The sequence below is a fragment of the Euprymna scolopes genome, chromosome 30 (genome assembly GCF_053919585.1).
Source record: "Euprymna scolopes isolate OS-2025 chromosome 30, ASM5391958v1, whole genome shotgun sequence".
NCBI lineage: Eukaryota > Metazoa > Mollusca > Cephalopoda > Sepiida > Sepiolidae > Euprymna > Euprymna scolopes.
The window spans coordinates 7,106,928-7,132,837 of NC_136511.1; the positions used below are offsets into that span (position 1 = coordinate 7,106,928).

The 25,910-nt window shown below is 37.1% G+C and overlaps 1 protein-coding gene across 3 annotated transcripts in view; it reads right to left on the minus strand.

Annotated features, from left to right (window-relative positions):
- Positions 1 to 25,910, minus strand: part of LOC145254646 (protocadherin Fat 4-like) — a 1,852,201-nt gene that overhangs the window by 18,459 nt on the left and 1,807,832 nt on the right. For all 3 annotated transcript variants that reach the window (XM_080113277.1, XM_080113278.1, XM_080113279.1), the window contains 3 exons: positions 14,869 to 14,999; positions 9,533 to 9,603; positions 7,409 to 7,523 (listed from right to left, as the gene is read on the minus strand). In XM_080113277.1, the coding sequence (XP_079969403.1) occupies positions 7,409 to 7,523; positions 9,533 to 9,603; positions 14,869 to 14,999 (317 nt within the window). The remainder of the gene's footprint in view (positions 1 to 7,408; positions 7,524 to 9,532; positions 9,604 to 14,868; positions 15,000 to 25,910) is intronic.

Sequence of the window (25,910 nt, forward strand, 5' to 3'; positions counted from 1 at the left end):
CAATATTTTCAAATCTTTTTTACGTTTTTAACCAAATAATTGGAATATATAAAGAAATTCTTTCTCTCTTTTTTTATTATATTCTTTTCTTTTGATTGTTTTTCAGTCTTGAAAGAAAAAATTGGAAGATTAGAATAAAAAAAAAGGACAAAGAAATAATATAAATGCAAGACAACCTCATTTACAATTTATATAAGTGTATTTTATTACACACACACACATAATATACTTTTTATTTGTTTTGTGTTGCTACATAGTCATGACTATGCTTCAGCCAGCCAGTATACGAAAGCTTTCATATAAGCTATATCGCCAGAAGAGGTCTCCAGTTACTAAAAACTAGCTGGCCGAAACATGATCATGACTGTGTAGCAACACATTACTGCTTATGTAAAAACAAATAAAAAATATATATTGCTCTACTTCGGTATTGAGCACTTTTGTATTAACCTCGTTATACTTAATTGGTTACTTTACCTCTGGAAAACAACAACCTTGAATTATATATAATATAAAACTTCCTTCAGTCTTAGACAATGGATACCCACGGTAAGGGTGCCTGCGCATGAAATTTTTGTGGCAAGAGTTGCGCAATCTCCAACCACACTTCTCCTCAGTCAACATTGTTGAATACCAGTGGCAAGTGGCGGTTCAGGACAACTGGAAACAATGCTGAGATAAGCGGAAAGCACTTACAGCGCCTAAGATTCTCAAATGGTCAATGTTGCTTAAGTTCGGTGATCTGATGGGAACCGGTGTGTCAACGTAATTATGCCGTACAAATATATAATATACACACACACACATACATATATATGTGTGTGTGTGTATATTATATATTTGTACGGCATAATATATATATATAATACACACACACATATATATGTGTGTGTGTGTGGTCTGCCATAAATAACTATATTTGTGACTTAAGTATTTCCTCTATTTCATATGTCACTCTAAAATGGAAACTCAATTTTCATTTGATAAACATTTTTTGATATAAATTTTATAAATTTCATCTCATTTTTATCTATATATATTCTCCTCATATGATTGACCAAAGGGCAAAAAAACTGAAGTTCTGATAAGCTGAGAGTGTGACATATGTCTTAAAAAAAAAAAAAAAATTTTTGAAAGCAATTTCAATTTGAAACTTCCCATCAATCCAGTAATTATTACTCCATGGCATTTATATTGAAATAAAATTGATTACTTGTGACGGAGCCTGTATGTGTCAGTGTAAAAAATATTTAAGGAATGATGATGTCAGAGAATATATAGGTATCCAAAATGGAAATAAAACTCGAGCATTATCAAGAATATATTTTGATATTCTTGATGATTTTCGGTTCTTGGGTAAAATTATTGAATCAAATCTTGACTTGATAATTTCTTTTGTTGAAACTAGTCTTTCGGTTTATACCCTTATTTCCACACACACACACACACACATATATACATATATATATATACTGTGTAAGCAAAATCAAGACTTCAAAAAAGGTGTTGATGGCAACAAAAAGTGTATTTCATTTTACGTTACAATTGTTTCCATGTCCAGTCGACAATTTCAAACATTATATCGTTGGAACATTTTCAAAAACCAGCATTTCTTCAGACTTTATGAATAAAAACACTTTTGGCAATAGAGCATTTTTGAAGAGAAAGAAAAAGAAAGAAAAAGGGAAAAATTCCCTTAACGGAAAAAGCATGTGAGAAAACTTGTTGGTATATGAAAAATTTACTGGATTACACGAACTCACTATATTACATACAAGTCTCTCTCTCTCTCTCTCTCTCTCTCTCTCTATATATATATATATATATATATATATATATATATATATATATTAGTTGTTGGTTGTTTGACTTATATATAAGTTACGATTTTAGTCTGTGTGATATGTGAAAAGACAGCATTTAATGATGGATTGGCTCTGAAGAGATTGCAATCTCAACTTATTGATGTACTGAAAACAAACTACAAATATTTACAAGCTCTACTAAGAACAATTTTCGTATTGAGCGCTATAGGATCAGATATATACTAAACATATCATCTAGTAATGTAACATATTATTCAGAATAATGAAATACAATAAATCTACTGGTGTGCAAATCGATTTGAAGTTCAATATCCTTTTTTTTGCTGCATCAATATCCAATTTCCTTTATTCTATGTAGCTAAAATGATTAAAAAAACTTTAAAAACATTTAATTTAATTTTCTATGTTTATTACCTTTAGCAAGTCAGGTGCAAACCTTTTATAATATTTGCTAATATTTTTCCTCCAAGGAGATGTATAAACATCGAAAATTCATGGGTTATGGAAATATATTTTAATATACTATATTTTTTGTCTTGCATACAATAAAATTTCTATATTTGAAATGTAACTTTTTCAAATCACAAATTTAAAAATTTGATATCCACTATAGGATTCATTTACCTATTCCTAAATACAGAAAACAATATAACGATTTCTTTGTCGACAACAACGATGACTTCGTCAAAACATCAACAAATCTGCGTGTACATTGACGATGTTTCCATACTACACAGTTCCTGTGTATTTATATATTGAAGAGTTTACCTCCTAAATATATGCGACTTTTATATTGAGATTTTTGCCTGAACATATAAACAAAAACAACGCCAACGTCTTTATACAAAATAATGTTTAAGTTTGTCCAAATAGTTAAGAAACGATTGTAATACTGAAGAAATACATCTTATAATAAGCCTGTTACAATATTGTCTTGGTTATTGAGAATTTGTAATATATATAATTATTCAGAATAATGAAATACAATAAATCTACTGGTGTGCAAATCCAAGACCTTCCATTACAGGATACAGCATACACTTTTGATTTGAAGTTCAATATCCTTTTTTTTTTTCCTGCATCCAATTTCCCTTATTCTATGTAGCTAAAATGATTAAAAAACTTTAAAAACATTTAATTTAATTTTCTATGTTTATTACCTTCAGCAAATCAGGTGCAAACCTTTTATAATATTTGCTAATATTTTCCTCCGAGGAGATGTATAAGCATCGAAAACTCATGGGTTATGGAAATATATTTTAATATACTATATTTTTTGTCTTGCATACAATAAAATTTCTATATTTGAAATTTAACTTTTTCAAATCACAAATTTTAAATTCCTAAATTATGATTATTTATATATATATATATATATATATATATATATATATATATATATATATATATATATATATATGTGCGGTCTTCCTGTGGCGAATATTGCTAGTATAATAAAGAAAATTATACAACTATATATATAGAGAGAGAGAATAAGAGATAGGTGTATAGATACCAAAATTATGTTCCAAAATTCATAATGATTGGTTAATTAGTTTAGGAGTGAATCCTACCCATACAAATATATTAAGATATTTATTTTATTTTAAAAAATATGAAAATAAAGTTGTATATGTTTATATAATTGAATATTCAGCATTAAACATATACTCATATCTAACTTATATATATATATATATATATATATATATAATGATGATTGATGATTGCAACGTCTTGTCAGACGAGTGCCACTCCCTCAGACATTTAAAATCCATCAGCCCAAATGTCTGAGGGAGTATCTATACAAATATGATGTTAAAGAGTCTTAGCTTTGTACGACAGCTAAGTCTTTCTCTCGGTTCAAAATGTTGAGATCCAGCAACAAGCAAGAGCAAGATAGCCAGCAACAAATTAAACTTCAGACCAGCTTAATGCGGGTACTGGTCTTCCGCTTTATGGTTTTTTAAATCAGATTTGCTTCTCCTAGAAAGGTGTATATATATATATATATATATATATAAATATGAATAAAAATGGGAAAAAAGTGGATGGAACACTACAATGAAATCATGTGGTCAAATTTTTAATATTCTATCTTCATTATCAAAAGACTTCCCCAGAAGTCAGTGAGAGATGATTTTATTTTTAAATTTATAATTGATAGTGGTATATCCCGCCTTTTTCCCATATCTACACATTTTATCTGACGTCATCTTGACGTACCTTTATATTTTGTATTGTTTGTAACTTTGTTCATACACGAAATAGAAGGAATGCTTCAGTATAAATCGTATATTCATATAACATTGCAGAATTTATGAACACAAAATCCGAGCTCAAGTGTCGTTGGAGCTGTATGCCAAAGTATGCGACACAGTCCTTGAAAGACAAACAGAAACCAGCTCCACGAAGAGGACATGCCACTTTAATAAACGTCATGTTTTATGTTGTAAAAAACTTAAATCTACCGTTTGTTAGTTTCTATATTGTAATTGTATATTTTTATTGTGTTGCTTTATGTTAAAACGAAATTATATAATTACTAGCAGGTCGCCCAGCGTTGCCCTGTCGTAAAATATGCTTAAACATATTTTAATTTACGCACATTTCGTATTTATTATTATAGAGCCAATTCAATTATTATATTGTACCACATATCTAATGGTGACTTCAAAAGTTATATATATATACATATAAACTTGGGTGCTATTAACTAAAATCGAAACCAAAACATACAGCTCTCCAGCGTTATTCGTTATCATCTGAGCTAAGTCCATATGCATAACAAAACTTTAAAATTAACGTAGTTAAAATGCATAAATGTATATTTGCGCATGTATAGAAGATACATGCTTAGTCGATTTACTTTTGCCAAGTTTCAAGTTTGATCCCTTACCAGCTGTTTCACAGGTTCGAATCCTCTATACATCAAATTTCAAGTCCATAAATCAAATATTGACAGAGTAGTTTAGTAGAGATCGTTCCACACACAGACAAGGTTACTTTTATATATATTTATAGATTTATAGTGGACCACGGACTTGTAAATTCAGTAAATAGTATATATATTGTACGGCATAATCATATATCATCAGATCACCAAAGTTTAGCAATGATGAGCCTGGCCAGTGCCAGATGGGTGACCATTTGGTAATCGCAGGAACTGTATGAGCTCTCTGCTTATCTCTACATTGTTTCCAGTCGTCCAGAATTTCTACTTGCCACAAGAATAAAACAGTGTCAACTCAGGAGAGGTGGGGTTGGAGATTGTGTAACGCTTGTCACAAAAATTTCATGTGCGAGTCATAGCATCATCAATGATGTTTGTGGTTTTCATCGGTCACGATGGATGCTCGGTTTATATATTTAATACAAAAGTGCTCAATACTATGAAAATAGATCTGTTACAATAATAACATGTGTGAATAAGATGACTTTTCTGTTCTGACACTACACTTCATCTTTTCTGTTCTCAATCAGTAGAGGAGAAATCCTTCATGACTGAGACAATTTTTATTTTCATTCCTATCCAGAGTGCTCCTTTTTGGGGGAGCTGGACTTTCCCCACATTAAAAACCGAACTTGCGTCTAACTTTGCCCTCGTGGGGAGGCAAGTAAATAGAAACATATATGACTTACATCAAAGCGGCTAACGTTTTGACAAAATGCATTTGTTTTTTTGTTTTTATGCTGCACTTTTTACTCATAAACCTTCCTGCGTTTTTAAGAAAAGTTGTATTTTTTGAAAAGAACATTTTCTTTTAAATAGCTTTTGATAAATTAAATATCGGATAAGAAAACTGTTTTTATCCTGATGGAAACACATTAACATGAAAGTGAATGTTTCAAATAGTTTACTTTGTTGTTATGGCATTTGGCTCTGAAGAGTCCATTTGGTTGAAATTTGGCAGTATCAACGTAAACCATATAATATATACGTAGAATCGGCCTATAAGAAAATACAAAATGATAGAATACAGAATTTTGTTGCTTCGTCGGAAACAAATATACAATAAGTATATTTTTATCTAGCTAAAAAATTTTCTGTAGTCCTGTCACCTTTTTCAATCAATCAAATAAGTGTCATAGTATGATCTATTCTGTTCAAGTAAAATTAAAATATAAGGTTCTTGTCCAGAATTCTCTGTAAATTAAAAAAAAATAAAGAAAGAACAGTGTATTATGTACGTACTTGTGACAAAACGAAAATTTCATATTCCAAACATCACATAAATTGATCAAGTGGTTTTATTTTTAAAAAAGAAAATCAAATTTTATGGATATCCAAGGAGTGACTGTTTTTAAAATACCAAGGGACATAACAATGATTCATACTTATTAGATTTATGTTGTAACTAGCAGGACCTGTGGAAATTCCTGTGTAATATACTGATGTTGGCATTCTGTAGATGTTCAGCAGAAATGGAGACTTTCTTATATTATTGTAGCTCTCTTGTTAAAACTACAAAAGTATTTATCTAAGCTAGCAGGAACGCCCAGCATAGCATGATCGTAAAGTATGCTTAAATATAATATTTTATTTCTTGCAGATTTTGTACATATTATTATAGAGTTAATGTTCTATAGATATTTATATATTATAAAGTTGCGATTAAAAAAAAAAAAAATATCCATATGATTTGGGTGCATCAGCTTGAATCTAAACTGAAACTTATGAAGAATATATGTGATATATATATATATATATATATCATCGTATAACGATTAGATCACTGTGACTGACGTAAAGAACATTTAAGATTAAAATGTTTGAATTTAATGTTATTTCTTGCGGTTAATGGTAGCTGATTGGATATGGTATTTGCTAATCGAGCCAGAGATGACTTGGGTTGCTGGGTTTGAATCTGCACTGAAGATTCCCAAAAGGATGAAACACTAGTTTCTGTAGGTATTTAATTATAGTAAGATATATATATATATATATATATATATATAAAAACTTCAGTTCCTTCGGCTATAATCGAAACTGAAATCAAAACTTATGAAGAATTCTTGGGAAAATTATTTATAAAAAAAATGAATGACTTGAGTGCCATCAGCTATAACCGAAACCAAAACTTATAAAGAATTCTTGGTAAAATTATTTATTACAAGAAATGGAAATCCTTACCAATTAAATGACAGTCACTCGGATGTAAATGTAAATAAATCATGCTATCGTATTAATGGATGGATGTAAATAAATTACGCTATCGTATTAATAAATAGATGTCTACAAATTTCCATTAATTACTTAAAAATGATTTTATTTATAAAAAAGAAAATTATTTGATCAAATATTTGATTTTTGGAACATTATCTTTTCATTTTGTTATGGGTACGTACATCATACAGACTTTTTTATGTTTGTTTTTTGATAAAAGAGGAATTCTGGACAAAAAAAAACAAACAAATATAACTATATTTGTTTCTGGATATCCAACTAAGGGCTGCATTGTGCAAAACATTTCTGTATTTTATAGTTTATAATGTTCTCATAAGCTGGCTCTATGCATACATGAAGCAATACAAAGATGTCTTACAATGAAATGAAAAACATATTCTGTGTGTGTTCTTACCTCCTACATTGACAAATAAGGAGCCCAAGCAGGGTAAAAACTACAAAAAGAGCACCTGCAACAGCTCCAGTCAAAATTGGGAACGGAATTGAAATATTAGTCCAGGCGTAGCCTTCTACAATTGAAATAAAATAGTAAATGACAATGAAATAGGCATAACGTAGAATGATAATATAAAATTTAGAAATATGTAAAAAGAACAATACACAAGCTCAAAGAAACTGAAATTGACAGAAATTGTTCCCCCACCACCACCACCAGAAAAAAAAAAAAAAGAAAAAACTATACATGTAGTGTGTAGCAGCTTTGACTGGTGCTATACAAAGTTGATTTTTTTTTTTTTTTTTTTTTAATAGAAATCGCTTGAGACAAGGCATGAAGCCACTTGATGTGATATGAGATAACAAGAATGAAATCTGATTATTGCAAAGGCAAGAGATGCCTATTGACCTTTGTCTTGAAAAGATCAAGACTGTAGGTAGAAGGAAAACAGCGAGCAGGAAGAGAGTTCTACAATCTTACAGTCCTTGAAAATAAGTTACTGGAATAGGAAGCTGCATTACGTTGAGGTATTAAAACAATGAATCGGTGGAGACCTCTAGACCAACGAGTCAAACCTGCTGGATCAAAAGAAGCAGAGAATAGATGAGAAAATTCTGAGGAACATGTCATAATAGTATTTGTAGAAAAGACTGAGACTAGCAACATCATGTCTGGAGAGAGGTTGCAGTGGAGAAGAAAGTGTGGGGGTCCAATCAAATTACAGATACATTTCTTCAATTCATCAAGCACCTTCAAATGGGCCACAGATTCACCAGCCCAAATATGACAACAGTACTCCATACGTCATTGGATAGTAGAGATGTGAGAAAGTGTTTAGAGTAATAAAGAGAACCGATTTTATGGGAAGCAGAAAGAGCAATGGATTCAATATATGGACTTCAAGATGAATTGGATGAGAAAGAAAGACCAACAAGTTTTAGAGTTGTTTTCTCATCAAGGGCAGAGCAATCCATAATAATCTCAGGAAGAAAAGGGGCACGGCTGTCATTAAACGTTGCTAAAGATCAAGGAGGATGCAAATAGTGAGAAGAGGGAACACCAACCAGACCTCCACTGGAAGGGTGCAGAAAGTACTGCAACTTTAGGGACGTTTATTGCCACTCAAATTCTAGAGAAAGCCAGCAGTGTTTGGCAATGAGAAGTCAATTGTAAACAGCAGTTGTAATAACAAAATGATTTACAATGGTTATCGAAAGACAGTGTTGGAAATCTAAGGGAGACTTGTTGTCACTCAGGCGCCAGACTTTTGAAATATTTTAATTTTTAACCTCTTTTCTTAAGTGTCAATTGTTTCCACCTGAGATTAAATCACTGGCTTCCAGATTAACACTGTCACCATCTTTCATTTGATACTTAAGTAGGGAGAGTGAACATTTATATAAATATATAGAAATAAAATCTTGAAACTGATCTATGATTAAAGGAGTAGTACCAGGAGAGTAAGATGGTGACATAAATAAATGACATAAATGAAGAAGAAAAGGAAGATTTAATAACAATTCGATCATGAAACCGACCTATAATTAGGGGAGTAGTAGCGGGAGATTTAATAAAAAATTCAATCTTGAAACTGATCTATAATTGAGGGAAAAGTAGCAAAAGCATAAGAACAGAGTAAGGATGAAATAAATAAATAAATGACACAAATAAAGAGGAAAAAAAAGATTTTATAATCCAATAAAAAAAAAAACAACATATAATTGGGGGAGTAGTAAAAGTGTAAGACAAGAGTAAGAGAATAACATAAATAAATAACATAAATAAAGAAGAAAACGGAGATTTAATAAAAATCCAATCTTGAAACGGACCTCATTGGAGTAATAGTCATAGTAGCAGAAATGTAAGAGGGTAGTAAAAATATGACATAAGTAAATGACATAAATAAAGAAGAGATTTAATATAAAAAAAATTGAATCTTGAAATTGATCTATAATCGATGAAATAGTAGTACTAGCACAAGTGTAGGAGTAAGAGGGTGACAATAAGTAAATAAATGACATAAATAAAGAAGAAAAACGGAGATTTAATAAAAAAAAAAAAAAATCCAATCTTGAAACCAACCTATAATTGGGGGTCCAAAAGTGACGGCTGTTTCTCTCAGTTCTGTTATTTCAATCCAAACGAACAAAGATCTAAAAAAAAAAAAAAAAAATTTTTCACAGATATTTCCAGAATGCAACACAAGAAAAACAATCACAAACCGCAAAAAATAATTAAAAAAAAAATAGTTTTATAACTATAAACCATGTTGCGGTTTATTTGATGGAAAATATTTTGTGATTTAGTATTTATTTAGGATTTAGTATTGCTAATATCGGAAGGATATCTGCTGATCAAATTAAACCGTTGTATGCTGATGATTATGGTTGTCTTCAAGTCCAACGTGAACAAATTCTTGATGAGCCAGGTCTTGATAAGTGGTGACTCCTTTGTAAAATGATTAAAAAAAAAAAATGATCTTGTGATTATTGTTAAATCTGAGGTAGAAACGCGTACAAAGTTCAACCTGTGAGAAAACCAAGAAGGAGTGGAAGGGTCTTTGCGTCAACATGGAGGAAGATGAAAGTTATGATTGTTGACCATGTTATCCTGAAAGGAAACTGATGGAATTCACCAACATCGTAATTCACACCAACAAATCTCAGCCCCGATGTTCGCTCTCAGCTGTGGAACCCTCAACTTCCTGTCTTTCATATTTCGTCGTCCTTAAAGTAGCCATTTTCCTCATATACAATATATATATATATATATATATATATATATATATATATATATTCATTTACTCACATAAAATTAATATACGAAAGTATAAATTTGTGTAAACTTTAAGTATTTACTTCAAAGGTGCTCAATACATAGGTAGAGCTAGTTAGTAAGTTATAAAATATATATGGCGATCGCCATATATATATATATATATATATATATATAATACAGGGTGATCAAAAAAAAAACAAAAGCTAAATGGAGGCCATCTAGACCATATGCGGTAGAATGGAGAAAAAAAAGGCGAAAGATCCTAGTGTTTTGATGTGATGTTTTGAATATAATAAACTAGTTATGACCAAAGTTTCATTTCATTCGGACAAAACATTAAGAAACGGGGCCTAATTAGAGTTGGGGCCCGTTTTTTTGGGTCACCCTGTATATTTAAAAAATAAAACATATAAAAAGTCCAATTACAAACACAAGTTCTTTTTTCCACTGAAAATCGAGAACCCAATGTGCAAACTATTACATATGAGGTGATATATTCCGTTAAAGGGATATATTTGTTTGAAGTAGCTGAGAAGCCTAGGCTATTGTAATCAAGTAACTGTCCTTAATGAACGCGGATTCATGGTCGTAGCTTAATATCCCCAAACATTAGACTTGGCATATCTTTCTACATCTCTCCCAAGCTGCTCTGCCATTGGATCGACACTAATTGGATGGATTTCTATTAGTATTTTATTTATTTTTTTAACTTTTGAGCAGGATTGTTCTTGTCTATCATATTGTTGGCAGTTTAACTTACCAACTCAACACGACTTGTTTTTCAAATTGAATAAAAGCTTTAAAATGCACGAAAACACACAAAACTTATTCAGGTAGGTAGAAAAGTAACTATCTTGCCTTTGGTAACATTTATTTGTTTTTGATCCCCCCCCTTTTTTTTTTCGTTTCTTGGCTTCTTTGCTAAATCTCCCAAACCAGCCAATAATATTCTTGTGATGAGAGATGCAGATGTATTCATAGTCATTAGATCTCTTCACCACCAAACACAGCACTCAGTTCATTATCTCTTTTCCTATCTGAAGTACATGCACTTGACATACCAAACAGGTCCACTGCTATTTTTGTAAATAGCTTCAGTGCTTGTGTATCGTTTAAACCAATGCATTTCAGGTGAAAACATTATTACATCCTTAGGTGTCATATCAAAACTCCAAAAATTACAAAAACTGATCCACTGGAAGATGTGCTAGATGTACTTTTGACAAAACATCATCCACAATTACAATTAATTCAGACGCTTAATTTAAGTCAAGGGTTATCTCCCTTGTTTGTCACACTGAATTCTTTGCACGACTTTTCTAGATTAAAACATATGATAAAACTCGATAATTCGATAAATTCTATTATTTGTAATTATGTTTCTACTGGATTATTTTTCATAATTTTTGGAATTCCTACTAATTTCGACATGGCACATAAATTTGTTTGAAAGATAACCAATTTACACAAGCACCATAGTTTCTTCTATTGCAGGCTGTAACCTGCATACCCTGAAAGATCTTGACAAGTTTCCTTGTAAAGTTTGCAGATCCGGTGTTGGCAGCAACTCTGTATTCTGCAGCAGTTGTCATAATTGAGTTTACAGGATGTGCAATGGGCTTCAAGAGGATTAATCCTTATTGAAAACTGTCTACGTGCGAGGTGTGTTGATATTACTTGTCCAATGAAAGGCATACCCTGTATGGTCTGCAGAAGTTGGAAGTTCTGGACGCATTTTGCTATCTTGGTGATATGATACAGCTGTGAACGCATTTTGCTATCCTAGTGATATGATCTGTGCTGGTGGGGGATTTGATTTAACTTCGATTTTGTAATTTTGGAATCATTTGTAACGTTTTCCATTCATGGTTAAGTCTAAAAATTCAATATTTCAAAAATTAAGACGCCTGAAGTGGACTCAGTTTACCTAAATATGGAACGGAAGTCACAAAGCATGAAACAAAATGCGAAATCATATAAAACCACTTTTTGTTTTATTATGAGACAATAAAATATATTAAACTTTTTTTCTTTACATTTCTATAAATATTTTTTAAATATTAAAAATATATTTATACAGAAATATTTTATAAAAGTAATTTAAACTTTCATTACATTTGTTCATTTTAAGAAACTTTTTTTTTATACAAATGTTTAAAATAATTTTTTTTTTTGTGATTACAAAAGAAGTGTTAATAAAATACTTTCACGCATTATTCATGACAAAATTCTGTGATAAAACTTGTAAAAGACATAAATATATCTTTTTAAAAAAGACAGAAATGTAAATAATAAAAATTCGCATTAGTTTTTTTTGGCTTTTTTTTATGATAACGTAAATGCTTAAACAAAAATTTATAGAAATAAAAGTTTCTTATTTTTTATCGTTTCATGAAAACATAAGAAATGTTAAAACTAAAATAATTTTTTGAAATAAACTATTTCTTTATGATTTTGTATTTCATTTCATGGTTAGTGACTTCCGTTCCATATTTCGGTAAACTGAATCCACTTCCGACATCTTAATATAGAAGGTTAAGCATGTAACACAATCACTTCAAAACTGGTAAACCCAAGAGAGCCCCAACTATTTTTTACTTGCATATAAAATAAGCAATATTATCAGATATTATCAACTCTTTGTACCCCGCCTCCATTTTTTTCCTTAGTCCGAACATCTATCACATGCAACGTCTGCTGTTTTTATGCATCACTAAAACATGCAGCCCAGCACATGTTTATGTCAAGGGTGTAAATTAAGTTTGATCTTGCTAGCACATTTCGTGAGCTTCTTCCCATCTTAACCTGTCATTCTTCTTACTTATTATTCGGGTTTGCGTTTACAGCAGCATAATTGTCCATAGTGCCATGTTACATGCGAGTGAGTGTTGGGACTGACCGATGCAATTCTCTTCCTTTATAAGAGTCAAATACATCCAAAGATAGTGAATTGCTGTTACATCTAAGGAGGTCTCACTTAGAGCATTCTTTCTTGTCTTCATTCTTGAGAGGAGAGCCATTCTTTTAATAGAAAAATGACTCCCAAAAAAGGATAGCTTTCAAAATGACTGTATTGTAGAGAAAAGAAAATTATCCAATTGCGAATAGCAAATGTGTTTATACCAGACGAAAATTAACAATCAATTAAATTATCAATCTAGTTAGAAAAGCTTTGAATTTTAAAGAATTTCAAGTAAAGAATTGTAGTTTTAATCTGGTCATGGACAGCAGTGGTCCTCCTCTCGTGTCAAAACAAAAAGCTATGACTGAAAAATTCAAAGAGATCCAGTATATTTTATACAGCGATTCTGGTACCTTACGTTCTTATCAACCCTGGCTATAAATATAAACGTCCACATATACAATTATGCCAAAAATATTGCAACATTAATAAAGTAAAAAAAATCAACTTCACAACCTAGTGGGATGATCTCTTCCCTGAAGCCCCTTTTCACACTGAAGAGATGGCGATAGCCTTTCTCTACTCTTTTATTTTAATGGAAAGTTCTTGACCATGCTTCAATCCAACGTTCCTCTTTGTAAAAACCCTCACAGCAAGAACTCTTTCAAGGGGCTTTTCCTTTCTCCTTTCAAGTACCTGGTATCAATCAAAATTTTTATGAACAGACTTTATTTCCAAGAACTTCTCATCTGTGGAACACATTGCCACGAGATTGCTTCCTTGAGTGATACTGCATGGTCATCTTTACATCTAAGAATCTATAAACCGTCTTCATAAGGCATCAGATTTTCTTCATTCATTCACTGCTTTCGGTCATTTTTTTTTTTTTGCGTTCATCATCCTTCGGATTTCAATCTGTCCATTTCATTAACCCTTACCTTTACAGAGGTGAAATTTGGCAATGGCAACAGGAGAATTTCTACAAACTATAGGTTTTTGATCACAGCCATTTGTGTCAATGGGATCGCACCAAACCACAGGACAAAATCTCCACCATCAAAGTTGCAATTAAACAATTGGACGTTTTTGATCACATTTTCCAATGTAAAGAAAGTAAATTCATATGCAGAGATGTGGTTACAGAAGCCATGTCCAGATGCTGAAAGCATAGGATAAACACACTGAAAACTTGGAGTGATGTGACGATCAACTATGTCTGACCGTCACATCATTCCATTGTCAAACAAGGGACTGGCTCAAAACTATTTCCAGATCAGAAACAATAGAACGCAGTTTTTATATGATCACTGAAGCTAAGCAACGCTGAGCCTGGTCAGTACTAGATGGGTGACAATTTTAGAATACCATGTGCTGTATGTAGGAGTCTTCTTACGTACAGCGCATGGTATTCTCAAATCGCCACCTTTCAAAAGCTGCAAAAACCTAACGTCATCTCCCCTGATCAAGATATACAAGCGACTGAGGACTGCTTGTGAAGTTAATATTCTCTAACACTTTCTCCTTGGAAGGAAACTGGTTTAACCCGTCTCAGGTGAATGTCACTGGTATACATTGACCTGAGATGTGCTGTACCCACTCTCCTTCAAGATGCAAAGATGCAGGTTGAGTGCATTTCCAGCAAAAGACAACTTAACACTTATCCTTGAGGTTTTTTTTATCCTTGATAAGTAGTCACTCATAATTAAAGAAACAAAGTAAGACTCGAATGTATACTTACTTAGTCTTTGGAATCACGTCATTGTCGCTTGCTATTACCCAAAGGGTGTAGTTGCCAATATCATTTTCTTGGATGGAATTCTGAAGTTGGAGAACTCCTGTCTGTCTGTTCAGTTCAAAAAGCCATTTGGTCTGTAAAGTCAATGAATAATATATTAATTAATTCCATATAAAGTACCAGTTGCCAAATATGTTCAACAACATTATATATATATATATATATATATATATATATACATATATATATATATTTACATACATACACAGGCGGCAAAAAAAGTCCGCACTTGTAATTTTTTCCAAAACTGCAAATTTAAGTCAAATATGAACAGGTAAAATTATAGAGGAATAATAGGCGAATCAAATGAGGTATAGGTTGTTTAAACAGTTACATGAAATTTAGCTTAAATTTGCAGTTTTTGAAAAAAATTACAAGTGCAGACTTTTTTTTTTGCCGGCACTGTATATATAAATAATTGTGTGTGTATGTATATATATATATATATATATATATATATATACTAGTAGTTCCGCCCGGCTTTGCTCGGGCCCTATGTACTGTTCATAAAGTTATGTGCATATGTATATATTAAAAAGTGTGAATATGTAAAGTAATGCCTTTCTGTATAATAGTCTTCCTTAACTACCATAGAGAAAAGACAGACAGACATTTTCACTTTTATAGATAGATAGATAGATTGGATGCAATATATAGTAATGATTTAAAAAGTATCAAAAAAAAAACTCATGCGGCACCACTGAGAATCGAAACCAAAACGTTCAGCTCACGATTTATTTTGCCTCTGCTGTCAATGACTGGGATATGAAAACATGTTTACTGCAAGGCTAAAAATTAAAACATGAACCAATAGCTACTACGTTATGCATTCGTAATGCCGGCGTTCGACCTTCACCTGGCAAATTTCATTTTTTTTTTTTTTTCACACTTTTGCACCAATTTTTCTGGGCTAAAACCCAAATATAAAGTTTTGCATGGATTCAAATACCTTATATATGAAGTTTCCTGTCTGTAGACCAAAACTCTAGGAGGAGTTTGGTAAGCAAAATTTGTTAAACAAATATATATACGTATACATAAATATATATGGAAACAAATTTGTCTTTACTATAAACTTTTTACGCAAATATTATGCAAGGATAAATCATGTAGAATATCTGCATGAATATAATTACATGTAATAGTTAACTAAAGATGATCATCCCATAAGAAAACCGAAGCAACTAATAGGGAATTAATTAAAATGAATGTTTAAAAGAATATGCAAATTAGCTAGATCGTTTGCTAGTGAATGCAATTCCAGAACCCATATATAAGAAAATTGTATTTTCTTTTTAAATAAATAAAAAAGAGGGGGTTTAATATGAATATCAATACACACAAAAGAAAAACGAATTTATAGGAGTAAGTATATGTATGTATATATATATATATATATATATATATATATATATATCATCACATTTTCACTCCAAACAAGACACAGTGCCACTTTGATGTAGGGGGCTACAATCAGGGACATAAGCTGAAGGGAGATGAGCAGCAGGATGTTTGTTCACATTACACTTGAACTTCTGCATGTTAGTGCAGATGGGGAAGCAGGAATCTGGAAGGGAATTCCAAAGTCTAGCAGTTCTGGGGAAGAAACTATTGGAGAAGAAGGCTTTCTTACATCTAAGAATCTCCACTGTGTAGCGGTGGGATTTTGCTGATTGTCAGGGATATTTACATCTTGGGGGTACAAGGGCTTGTAATTCGTCAGAGCATCCACCATTAAAATACTTGTAAAACAGGCAGAGGGATGCAACATTTCGTTAATGGGACAGAGGTTGAAGTTTAGATGACAGTTTAGGACCTATCAGACTGGCAACTCTCTTTTGAACCCTGTCTAGCATGGTAGAGAGAGCCCACCTTCTTCGAAGCAGTCATGGCAATGTTCTCAATGTATCTATTCCAAATTATGTTCCCTGTGAATGTTAAGTCAAGGAGTCTGAACGAAATACTTTCAGGTAATGTATCTTTAGCCATAGTTATTGGTGGTTGAAAAGTTTTTTTTGTAATTATTAAAGGAAACAAGCTTAGTCTTAGCAGCATTGAAGTTACCATCCATTTTTGACCCCATTCTACTACAGACTGGAGGTCTTCTTCTTGGGTTTCTGCCATTGCCTTGGATGTATGTTCGTTTGTTTTCCCCTCATGCCTGTTAAAGAGCATGATATCAGCAAATATACCCATCTCAGAGGCTATTTTATCAGGGAGGTCATTTATGACTATCAGGAATAATAAAGGTCCAAGGATCGACCCCGAGGTCCACCTGCATTTATATCATATTGCTTAGATGTACGACCATCGAGAACGACCTGGATTCTTCTCTTTCTTAAGGATTTAATTATGTTAAGTATTTGTCCAGTAATGCCATAGGATCTGATTTCCATGAGAAGACCATCATGCCATACCCTATCAAAAGCCTTAGATATATCTAGAGCTACTGCCCTCCCCTCTCCTGCTTTATCCAGTGCATGGTATATACATTCAGAGATTACAGTCAGAATATCTGCAGTAGAACTGGCTTACCTAAATCCATATTGTTGGTCGGACAGAAGTTTAGCAACTGTAAGGTGGTGGACTACAGCTTGATTAATTATGGACTCAAATATTTTGGTGAAAAGAGGGAGGAGGCTAATGGGGTGATAATTTTATGGGTCAGTTCTTTCGCCAGAATTCTTGTAAACTGGTAGCACAGAAGCAGTTTTTCAGCAATCAGGAAAGCATGATTCGTTAAGGCATTTGTTGAAGTTTGGAGAGAACTGGAGCAACCTCAGCGGACCTTTTTTTTTTATAGTATAGCCAGGATGAGATCAGGTCTACATGGTTTTGAGGTGTCTAGGTTTTTTTTTATATCATGTACATGAGAAGGGGTGATTTTCAGGTCATCTAGTGTGGTTTCTGTCTGCAAAGGAAAATCAAGGAGGGAGTGGTTTGCTGGGTTCAAATGAGAGTGTGAGGCAAACTGACAGGCAAGCATATTAGCTTTCTCGGTTGTCGTGAAAACAACATTATAATTGTAAGATAATGGGGGAATTGTTGATTGCCCATTATTTAATACAATGATGTAGATTTTCTAGAAATCACGAGTTCCTAATTTCTGCGCTTCGATGCACCCCCCCCCCACACACAAGCACACATATATAATGTGTACTTGTGTGTGTATATATGCTGTATGTTTCAGAATTTTTGCGATGACGATTGATAATTTGTATTTTTTTGAAGTAATTAAACTACAGGGTGGAACAATAAAATTATCGCTATATAAAGGACGACATGATTCCATTTCCATTTGATGAAAACCGTTTTCTTTTTTTTTTTTTTTTAATTTTTTTTTTTTTTTTTATTGCAGACCATTTACTAGTTGGCCAGTTGTGTACAAATCCCAAGAGTGAGAGCTTTCAGTCATGTACGAAAGTGACACAAAGTTCAACGAGCGAGATCAGAGATGGGCCACTGTACAACTCATGCTCTCTACTGATCCAAGTTATGACAACAGGACCATTGCCAGCACCCTCAAAATGTATCGCTGGATTGCCACAAATAAGTGGGACATACCCAGGGTGATAAAACCAAAGTTTCCAGCCACAGTTATGGTCTTTGGTGTGAGCACCTCATCATGCCATCTCGCATCTTCGAAGTTGACTTGAAAGTGAACACCAAAGTGTACCTGGATGTGCTGAAGAGTGGTGATCCCCTGGTGCAATCAGGTAGCTGCTGGCAGACCCTGGGTATGGCAGCAGTACTCAGCAGCGGCCCACAAGTCCAAAGAGACCCAGGCTTGTCTTCAGAAGGAGTGTTATGATTTTGTACTCTTCTTTCACTGCCCGAGAACATCACGAACATGTTTGCCGCCAACCACCAAGTATTTGCCGAGCTCCTACTTGTGAAAAAGGCATGCTCTCAATTCCAGACTCGCATCGAGGCGGTGATTGAGGCTGAAGGCAGCTACACTGAATAGATGTCAGCTCTACTACATAATCAAGTTACCTGATTTGATTTTTTTCTAATAAAAGTTTTAAAATAAAGCTGTTATTTTCTTTAGGGCAACAGCTTTATCATTCCACCCTGTACTATTCTTATTGTTTTATTTGCGGCATTTCAGAGGTCAGAGGTTACATCAGTAAAAATACTGTGAAGATGACAACCAAAAAGAAAAAAAACGGAACATTTAAAGAATTTTGATGTAAAGTCTGCATTTTAATTCCTTCACTTTAAGATTTTTTCAAATTTACATATGCATATATATATGCACACACACACACACACACACACACACACACACACACACACACACACACACACACACAGGGTGTCCAAAAAGTCACTGAAGGGTTTTGAACTTTAGATTCTTTACTTTCGATGATATGTTGTCGCCAAAAGCATTGCCTGATTTTGGTAAAAGAATTTCACAGCTTGCATACGTTGTTCAATGCTATACTTTAATTTTCAAAATATTATCTGTAAAATATTTCAAATAGAGAAAAAAAATAATCATTAATGGTAAAAGATTTTCAACACTTCAGTTACTTTTTGGACACCATGTGTATATGTATACATAGAAGATGCCCCAAGGATTATCACCATTGCAATGTGACGTTTAAAAATTCTCTGCATTTTTCTTTTTTTCTCTGCTACATTTTGGTCCGCGTCAGTGGCCGGTGCAGTTTTATCCACAACGCAGGGAAAAAGACGTATACCACCACAGATGCGCCACATCGCCCCCCCCCCCCCGAGTACTCCCCATCGGAGAGAGCACCCACCAAGAAGAATGAAGAGGAGGAGAAGGCCAGGGTAGGGCCGTAGCCCGCGGCGACCCAGGCAGATCCAGCTACAGGAGGGCAACCAATCCAGCCCCCGGCTCCCCAAGATGGCCACTCCCCAGACAGGGGATTCAAGGAAGCGACTGACGAGGGAACAAGGTGCGATTTGGATGGTACACATCCTGTGACACTCTTTTCACCTCAATCCTCGTCAGAGAAAGCACTCCCACCCAGGCTTCCCAAGAGGACAACCCCAAGATGAAAGGAACCAGAAAGGCGGCTGACGAGGGAAAGAGGCACCTTTCCGGGGGACCACCCCCAACGAACCCCCCTCCACCTCAATCCTCGTTGGCGGGAGAAGACCCCACCACTCCTGCTCCCCACGAGGACAGTCTCCCGGCACATGAACAGAGAAGTTGGAGACGAGGAGGCCGAAGGAAACAATGGTGGTCCACAGCCCATGGTACCCCCAGTCTCCCAGCCCCCATCCGGTCACCCAGCACCTACTCCCCATGAGGGCAGCTCTCCAACGTCCAAAGGGGAAGATGATGAAGATGGAGTTGCCTATAGAACCCAAGCGCTTTTCAAGGACACTTTGGAATCACTAAAGGTTCTCAGGGGGGAATATAAGGCACCTCCACCGCCCAAAGCTCCCCAAAACACTCCGACACCACTGAAAGCCCCAAAAACCAACCCACCGACAATAAAGCCCGATGGGAGAAATCCCATGACTCAACTCAGCAACAGCAGCAACAGAACCAGCAACAGAAAGAAAAGGCAGCAGCAGCCGATCCTCTCCCCGGTCCGCCCAACACCAAACAGGATGAGAATACGGCATGGGGCCCTCAGGAGCTGGAGCAGATGACACCCGATGATTATAGGGAACTCTTCAATTCCACTTACAAGGATGTCACAAAGGGAACAACCATCATACTCCTTCCGGGACAGATTGAAAAATTGGAAAAGAGTGTTCTCTCCCTGATCACCTCCGACCTCAAGACCAGGAGTTCACTGGGTGTTAACAAAGACACCATGGAGGAAATCCTCATTGACTTGAACCTTCCAGCAAGCTATATATGCAGGAGGAGTTTCTCCATGTGGGACATTCTGCTCCCCAGCCAGGAGGATGCAAAAAGACTGGCCAGGACCGAACACAGAAGCAGGAACATTCGACTCCAGCCAGTATATCTCGGTGGGAGGAACACCACTGTCTCAGTACTGAACGTCCCATGCTATATGACCAGAAAACAAATCAAGGCCATACTGAGTCAGTACGGTGAGGTGGAGGCAGTCACCCCAGCCCGTGGTTGACACAACGTTTTGACTGGGGACTACAAAGTTCGGATGGTCCTGGGCAAGGACAGTTTTTACAATGTTCCACCCATGCTCAAGTTTGGAGAGCAGACCATGACACTGATCGTGGAGGGGAGAAAACCTCACTGCTGGCACTGCCAGCTGAGGGGACACATGGCCAAGGACTGTCCTAAAAGGCAACCAGCCAACCCCCAGGGAAAAGTCCCAACCAAAACACCCGTCAAAACCCCAGCAGAGGTACAAGCTGCAGCCCCAGCCAATTCTGACCCGGCAGCAGAAGCGGGTTGGGCAATGGTCACAAGGAAGAGCAGACCCAGCAAAAACCTGCCCAAACCAATAACGACCAAAACCCAACCCGAAATCACCCTCATGGACACTCAGGCGCCCTCCTTCTCAAACAAGATGAAGCTCCAAGACTCTGAGGAAGAGATCGCATCGGAGGGTCTAGAGACAGCCACAGACACAGAAGAGACAACAACAGCAGCAGCAGTAATCAGCAAGAGGACGAAAAGCAGGAGATCCAAGGGAGACACCCCCACCCGTAAAGACAATATCCAAGCAGCCGAGGCTGAACCCCCCCAAATCCCACTCCCCCAAACAGGTAGAATAATTCCATCCCTCCCCGAACCCCCAAGAACACTACCACGCAATCCATCCACAGAAAGGTCGAGTAGCGACCCCAAAAAAACACCTTCCCTGCCACCAAACACCCCAACACCTGACACCCCCTCCCCTGCACCCACTCCCCCTCTAGTCAAGGAAAAACCCACCCCACCAGACAAAGAGACTCCCCTTCCTTCCAGGAGGAAGGATATGTGAGACGGGCCCTTTGCAGTCAACAACAGAACTCCTCCTTCTACAGCGCTTTAAAATTAATTTTCCCCCTGGACGTGGGAGGCATGGCCAAGAATGGAGTACCCTCTGCAGACTTACTGACTGGAAGCCTTGGACAGGCCTGCCATGTCCTCACCCCCGGGGACTTCAGGCTCGTGTGTGACTCTGAATAAGGTAGGTGACCATGGTTTTAAACTTGGCTACTTATAATGTGAGGGGCCTCAGATGTTGAAGCAAGGCCGCGCGCATGCTGAGAGATCTGGTGTCCCTCAAGGTAGATATTGCCGCTATACAGGAGATCCACTTTATTTGTGATGGGGATTGTCAGGTGCTGGTGAACGATTACGATGTTTACTCAGCATATGGCAATACCTATAGTCTTGGAATCTCCTTGCTAGTAAATCGCACCCTATCAGCGTCGGTGAATGTTGGTGGTCGATTGTCATCGATGTTGCCGTTAATAGCAGTGTGTTTCAGATAGTCGCAGTTCACGCAACTAATTCTGCTGGGGAGAGGGCTTCCTTCTTTCGATGGGTGAAGGGTTTTATAGATGATCCGGAGAGGGTAGTCTTAATGGGTGATTGGAATGCCATCCTTGATCCCAAGATAGATAAGGTCGGGGGGACTAGTGGGTTGGTGTGGTGTCTGTCTGACCTGATGGCTTCGTGCGACCTGGTCGACAGATTTTGCATGGATCACCCGGGGTGGGAGATTTTGACGTAGCATCCTAATACGCCTTCCCATTCAAGTACTTACATGGATCGGATGTTAGAAGAGGCGATGTAGACTTCATATCTTGCTTCACGTTCCACTTTTTAGGACACTCGGACCATAAACTTGTTATAGCCTGTTTGAACTTGAGCTTTAGGCCTAAACTGGCCAGATACTGGAAGTTCAACAGCACCTTGTTGGAGCTGGAGGACTACCGGTTGAAGGTTACAGAGTTAATCTAGCGGGCAATAGTGGGGGCGGTTACCGGGAGTAAGTAGTGGGTTAGTCTCAAAGCTAAGATTAGACGCTTCTCGGTCCAGTACAGCCAACGTCTCGCGCTACATAAGGCTAAGGCCAAGAAGCATATAGAGAATAGGCTGACCCGGGCGATGGAGTGGGGGAGCCCCTAGAGATAGCGCTAGCTAAACAAGACCTCAACCGCTTGGCTAGCTAGTACGAGGGCCACATAGTTTGGGCTAGGTTAATGAAAGTCTCGAACGAGGCTGTTAATGTAGACGCTGTTGAGCATAAGGCGGCTCTAAGGCGCGGCTCGGACGGGTACATTCGAAAAGTAAACGACCTGGAAGGGCACGCCCTCGTGTCAATGTGGGAGATTTGTGAAGGATTTCGGAAGCATCTATCGGAGCACTTCACCCAACTACCCAGACTCAGGGTCGAAGAGTTTGGCAGCTATTTGGTTGACTCGCCCCGCCTCATGGCGGCTCGAGCAGCTAGCTGTGATGGTCTTGTCATGGAACATGAAATCATTACTGCGTTGAAGTAGGTCGGCTGCATAAGTCCCCGGGGCTTGATGGTCTACCCTACGAATTCTACTTGAGGCTGTCGCCCATGTTGGTCCCTATTCTGAAGGATATGTTCAACCATTGATTTGTTCAGGGTTCCATCCCTGGGCAGGTGACCAAGGGAGTGATTACATTGCTGAGGAAAGGTCAACAGCATGGTGGGGAGGAAAACTTAGACAATTTCAGGCCCTTGACTCTGCTAAACACAGAGTTAAAGATTTTGGCCAAGGTTCTTGCGAATCGGTTGCAGGTTGTCATCACTGACTTGATTGAACCAGACCAGAGCTATGCTGTGAAGGGGAGATCGATTCAGGACAATCTTCATCTTATATGCACGATCATAGAGGGGACAGAAGACGACGCCGAGCTAATCAGTTTGGGTCAGTTCAAGGCTTTCGATAGGGTCGACCATCAGTTCCTAGGATCTGTGCTGAAGGCCGCTGGTTTTAATCTGGACTTCCGCAAGTGGATCTTTGTACTGTATAACAGGCCAACGGTAGCAGTGCAGATCAATGGTAAGCTGTTGGAGTCATTCGTCATCTCCCGGTCGGTGCAACAGGGTTGTCCGCTGTCACCTCTCTTGTACGTCCTGGCGTTGGACCCCTCCTTGGCAAATTAAGGGGCGAGGCGACTACACCAGTCCTGCGCGGGATGACTCCCCCTGGAGGCACATGAGCCAGGGTTTCTGCGTTTGCCGATGACGTTACCATGTTCGTGTCTTGCCCCACAGACATTCAAGCGGTCACTGAGGCGCTTGCTCAATACGAAGAAGTTACGGGGGCCGTCTTCAATCGCAGTAAGTCGGTGGGACTGCGGTTGGGTGCCTGGACTGGAGTAAATTTGCTTCTGGGCATCTTCGGTTGGACCGACGACCCAGTCCGGATCCTCGGTGTGTGGTTCAGACCAGGTCTCCAGCTGGAGAAAAACTGGTCGGAAGTGGAAACCAAGGTCAAATCCTCTGTCAAGACTTTCTTAAACCATTCACTGTACATAGACGTTCCATGGGTCACTGCAGTTGGAAGCTTGTTTTCCAATCTCTCATCTGACCCCTCGGTTGAAGCTCGGCAGAGACCGAGGGGGGAACAAAAATTCTACGCCGAATGCCGGTCCACACTTAGAGCGTTGCCGGAGACCAGTGTCCTTGAACAGTCTAAGAACAGGCTTTATCGGGAGCTAGTGGGGTGTAGCAAAAAGGAACCGCTAGTGAAGCGGATGGGGATGTTGTTAGAAGAGGTCTGCTCCCAGTGGATTTGGGTGCCAGGACGGGACTTTCTTACCAACTCGGAATTTTCCCTTACCTGGCGACTTGTCCGGAACGCACTGCCCCTCTTTGACGAACTCCACTTGCACAAAAAAGAGACCCGGATCTATTGCCTGCGCTGCGGCGAAGGCATGAAGGAAATGGTCGGTCATGCTTTTTTTCGCTGCAGTACGTTAACGAGGTAACAGCTCGCATCGATGCCATGCGCCTGCTTGAACTCAACGAGTCATACTTTGTGGAGAACATTGATCCGCCGCTGTCTATGGAGAAAAGAATGGGTTTTCTGGCGATCCTAGCAGTAGCGAGAATGGTCATATGGATCACACGCCTCAACTAAGTCCACTAAGGGATATCTGTTCCAGATCAGGATCTGATCGTCTACTTTAAACATCTGCTTAAAGTAAAGATCAGATGCGATTGGAGGAGGTTGCCTCGAGTGGTCTTTGACAGGAGGTGGGTGTATGACACTAACTTGCGCATCCAACGATGCGCCAAGTTTGAATTCGTGTTACCACCATAGGCATGGCACATGCGGTACTGGGTCCTATGGAACCCATCCTGTTAGGTTAGCAATAGAAAATTAAAGAGACTCTTGACTGGTGGTACAAATGAGATCCGGTGCCCCAATTGTTTGTTTTGGCACTAGAGAACCTTCTGAGGCTACCCTACCATTACCCTCCCCCCCTTTTGTTTTGTCACCCCTGGTTAACCCTTACTCGGAGGTCGCCTTCTACCACATCCCCATTTCCCACCTTTTCTGTTTTTTGATGCTTCATTTATTTTTTCTCCCAATACCAGATAAGAATCCACTCCAATCCCCACTATGGATCTCCCCCCCCCCCCTGCTTGTTTTCGATGCCCCAGAAAAAAGTAGGCAATTTAACTACTTAGATTAGCTCAGGGAGGGACCTTACTAACAACGCACTAGGCAATTTTATTTGATCATTTTTTTTCTAGGTTGTTTTTCCCACTCCCCAACACAAACTATTTGTTACCAAATTAAGAACTTTTATTTTTCCAATGAATTGAACTTTTTTCACACACACACACACACACACACACACACACACACACACACACACACACTTATTTTAATTTAAAAAAAAAAAAATGCACACACACACACACAGACAGAAATTGTAAATATATGCTTTTTGCTTAAACGTTGGGAATTCATTAGTTAGCTTTAGGTTCCACAGAGTGAATGAGGTATTGTGGTAAATGTTGCCAGTCAAGAGTAAGTCGCCAAAGACTCCAATTTTTACTTTAGTTACAAAGACCCTGCAACACTCC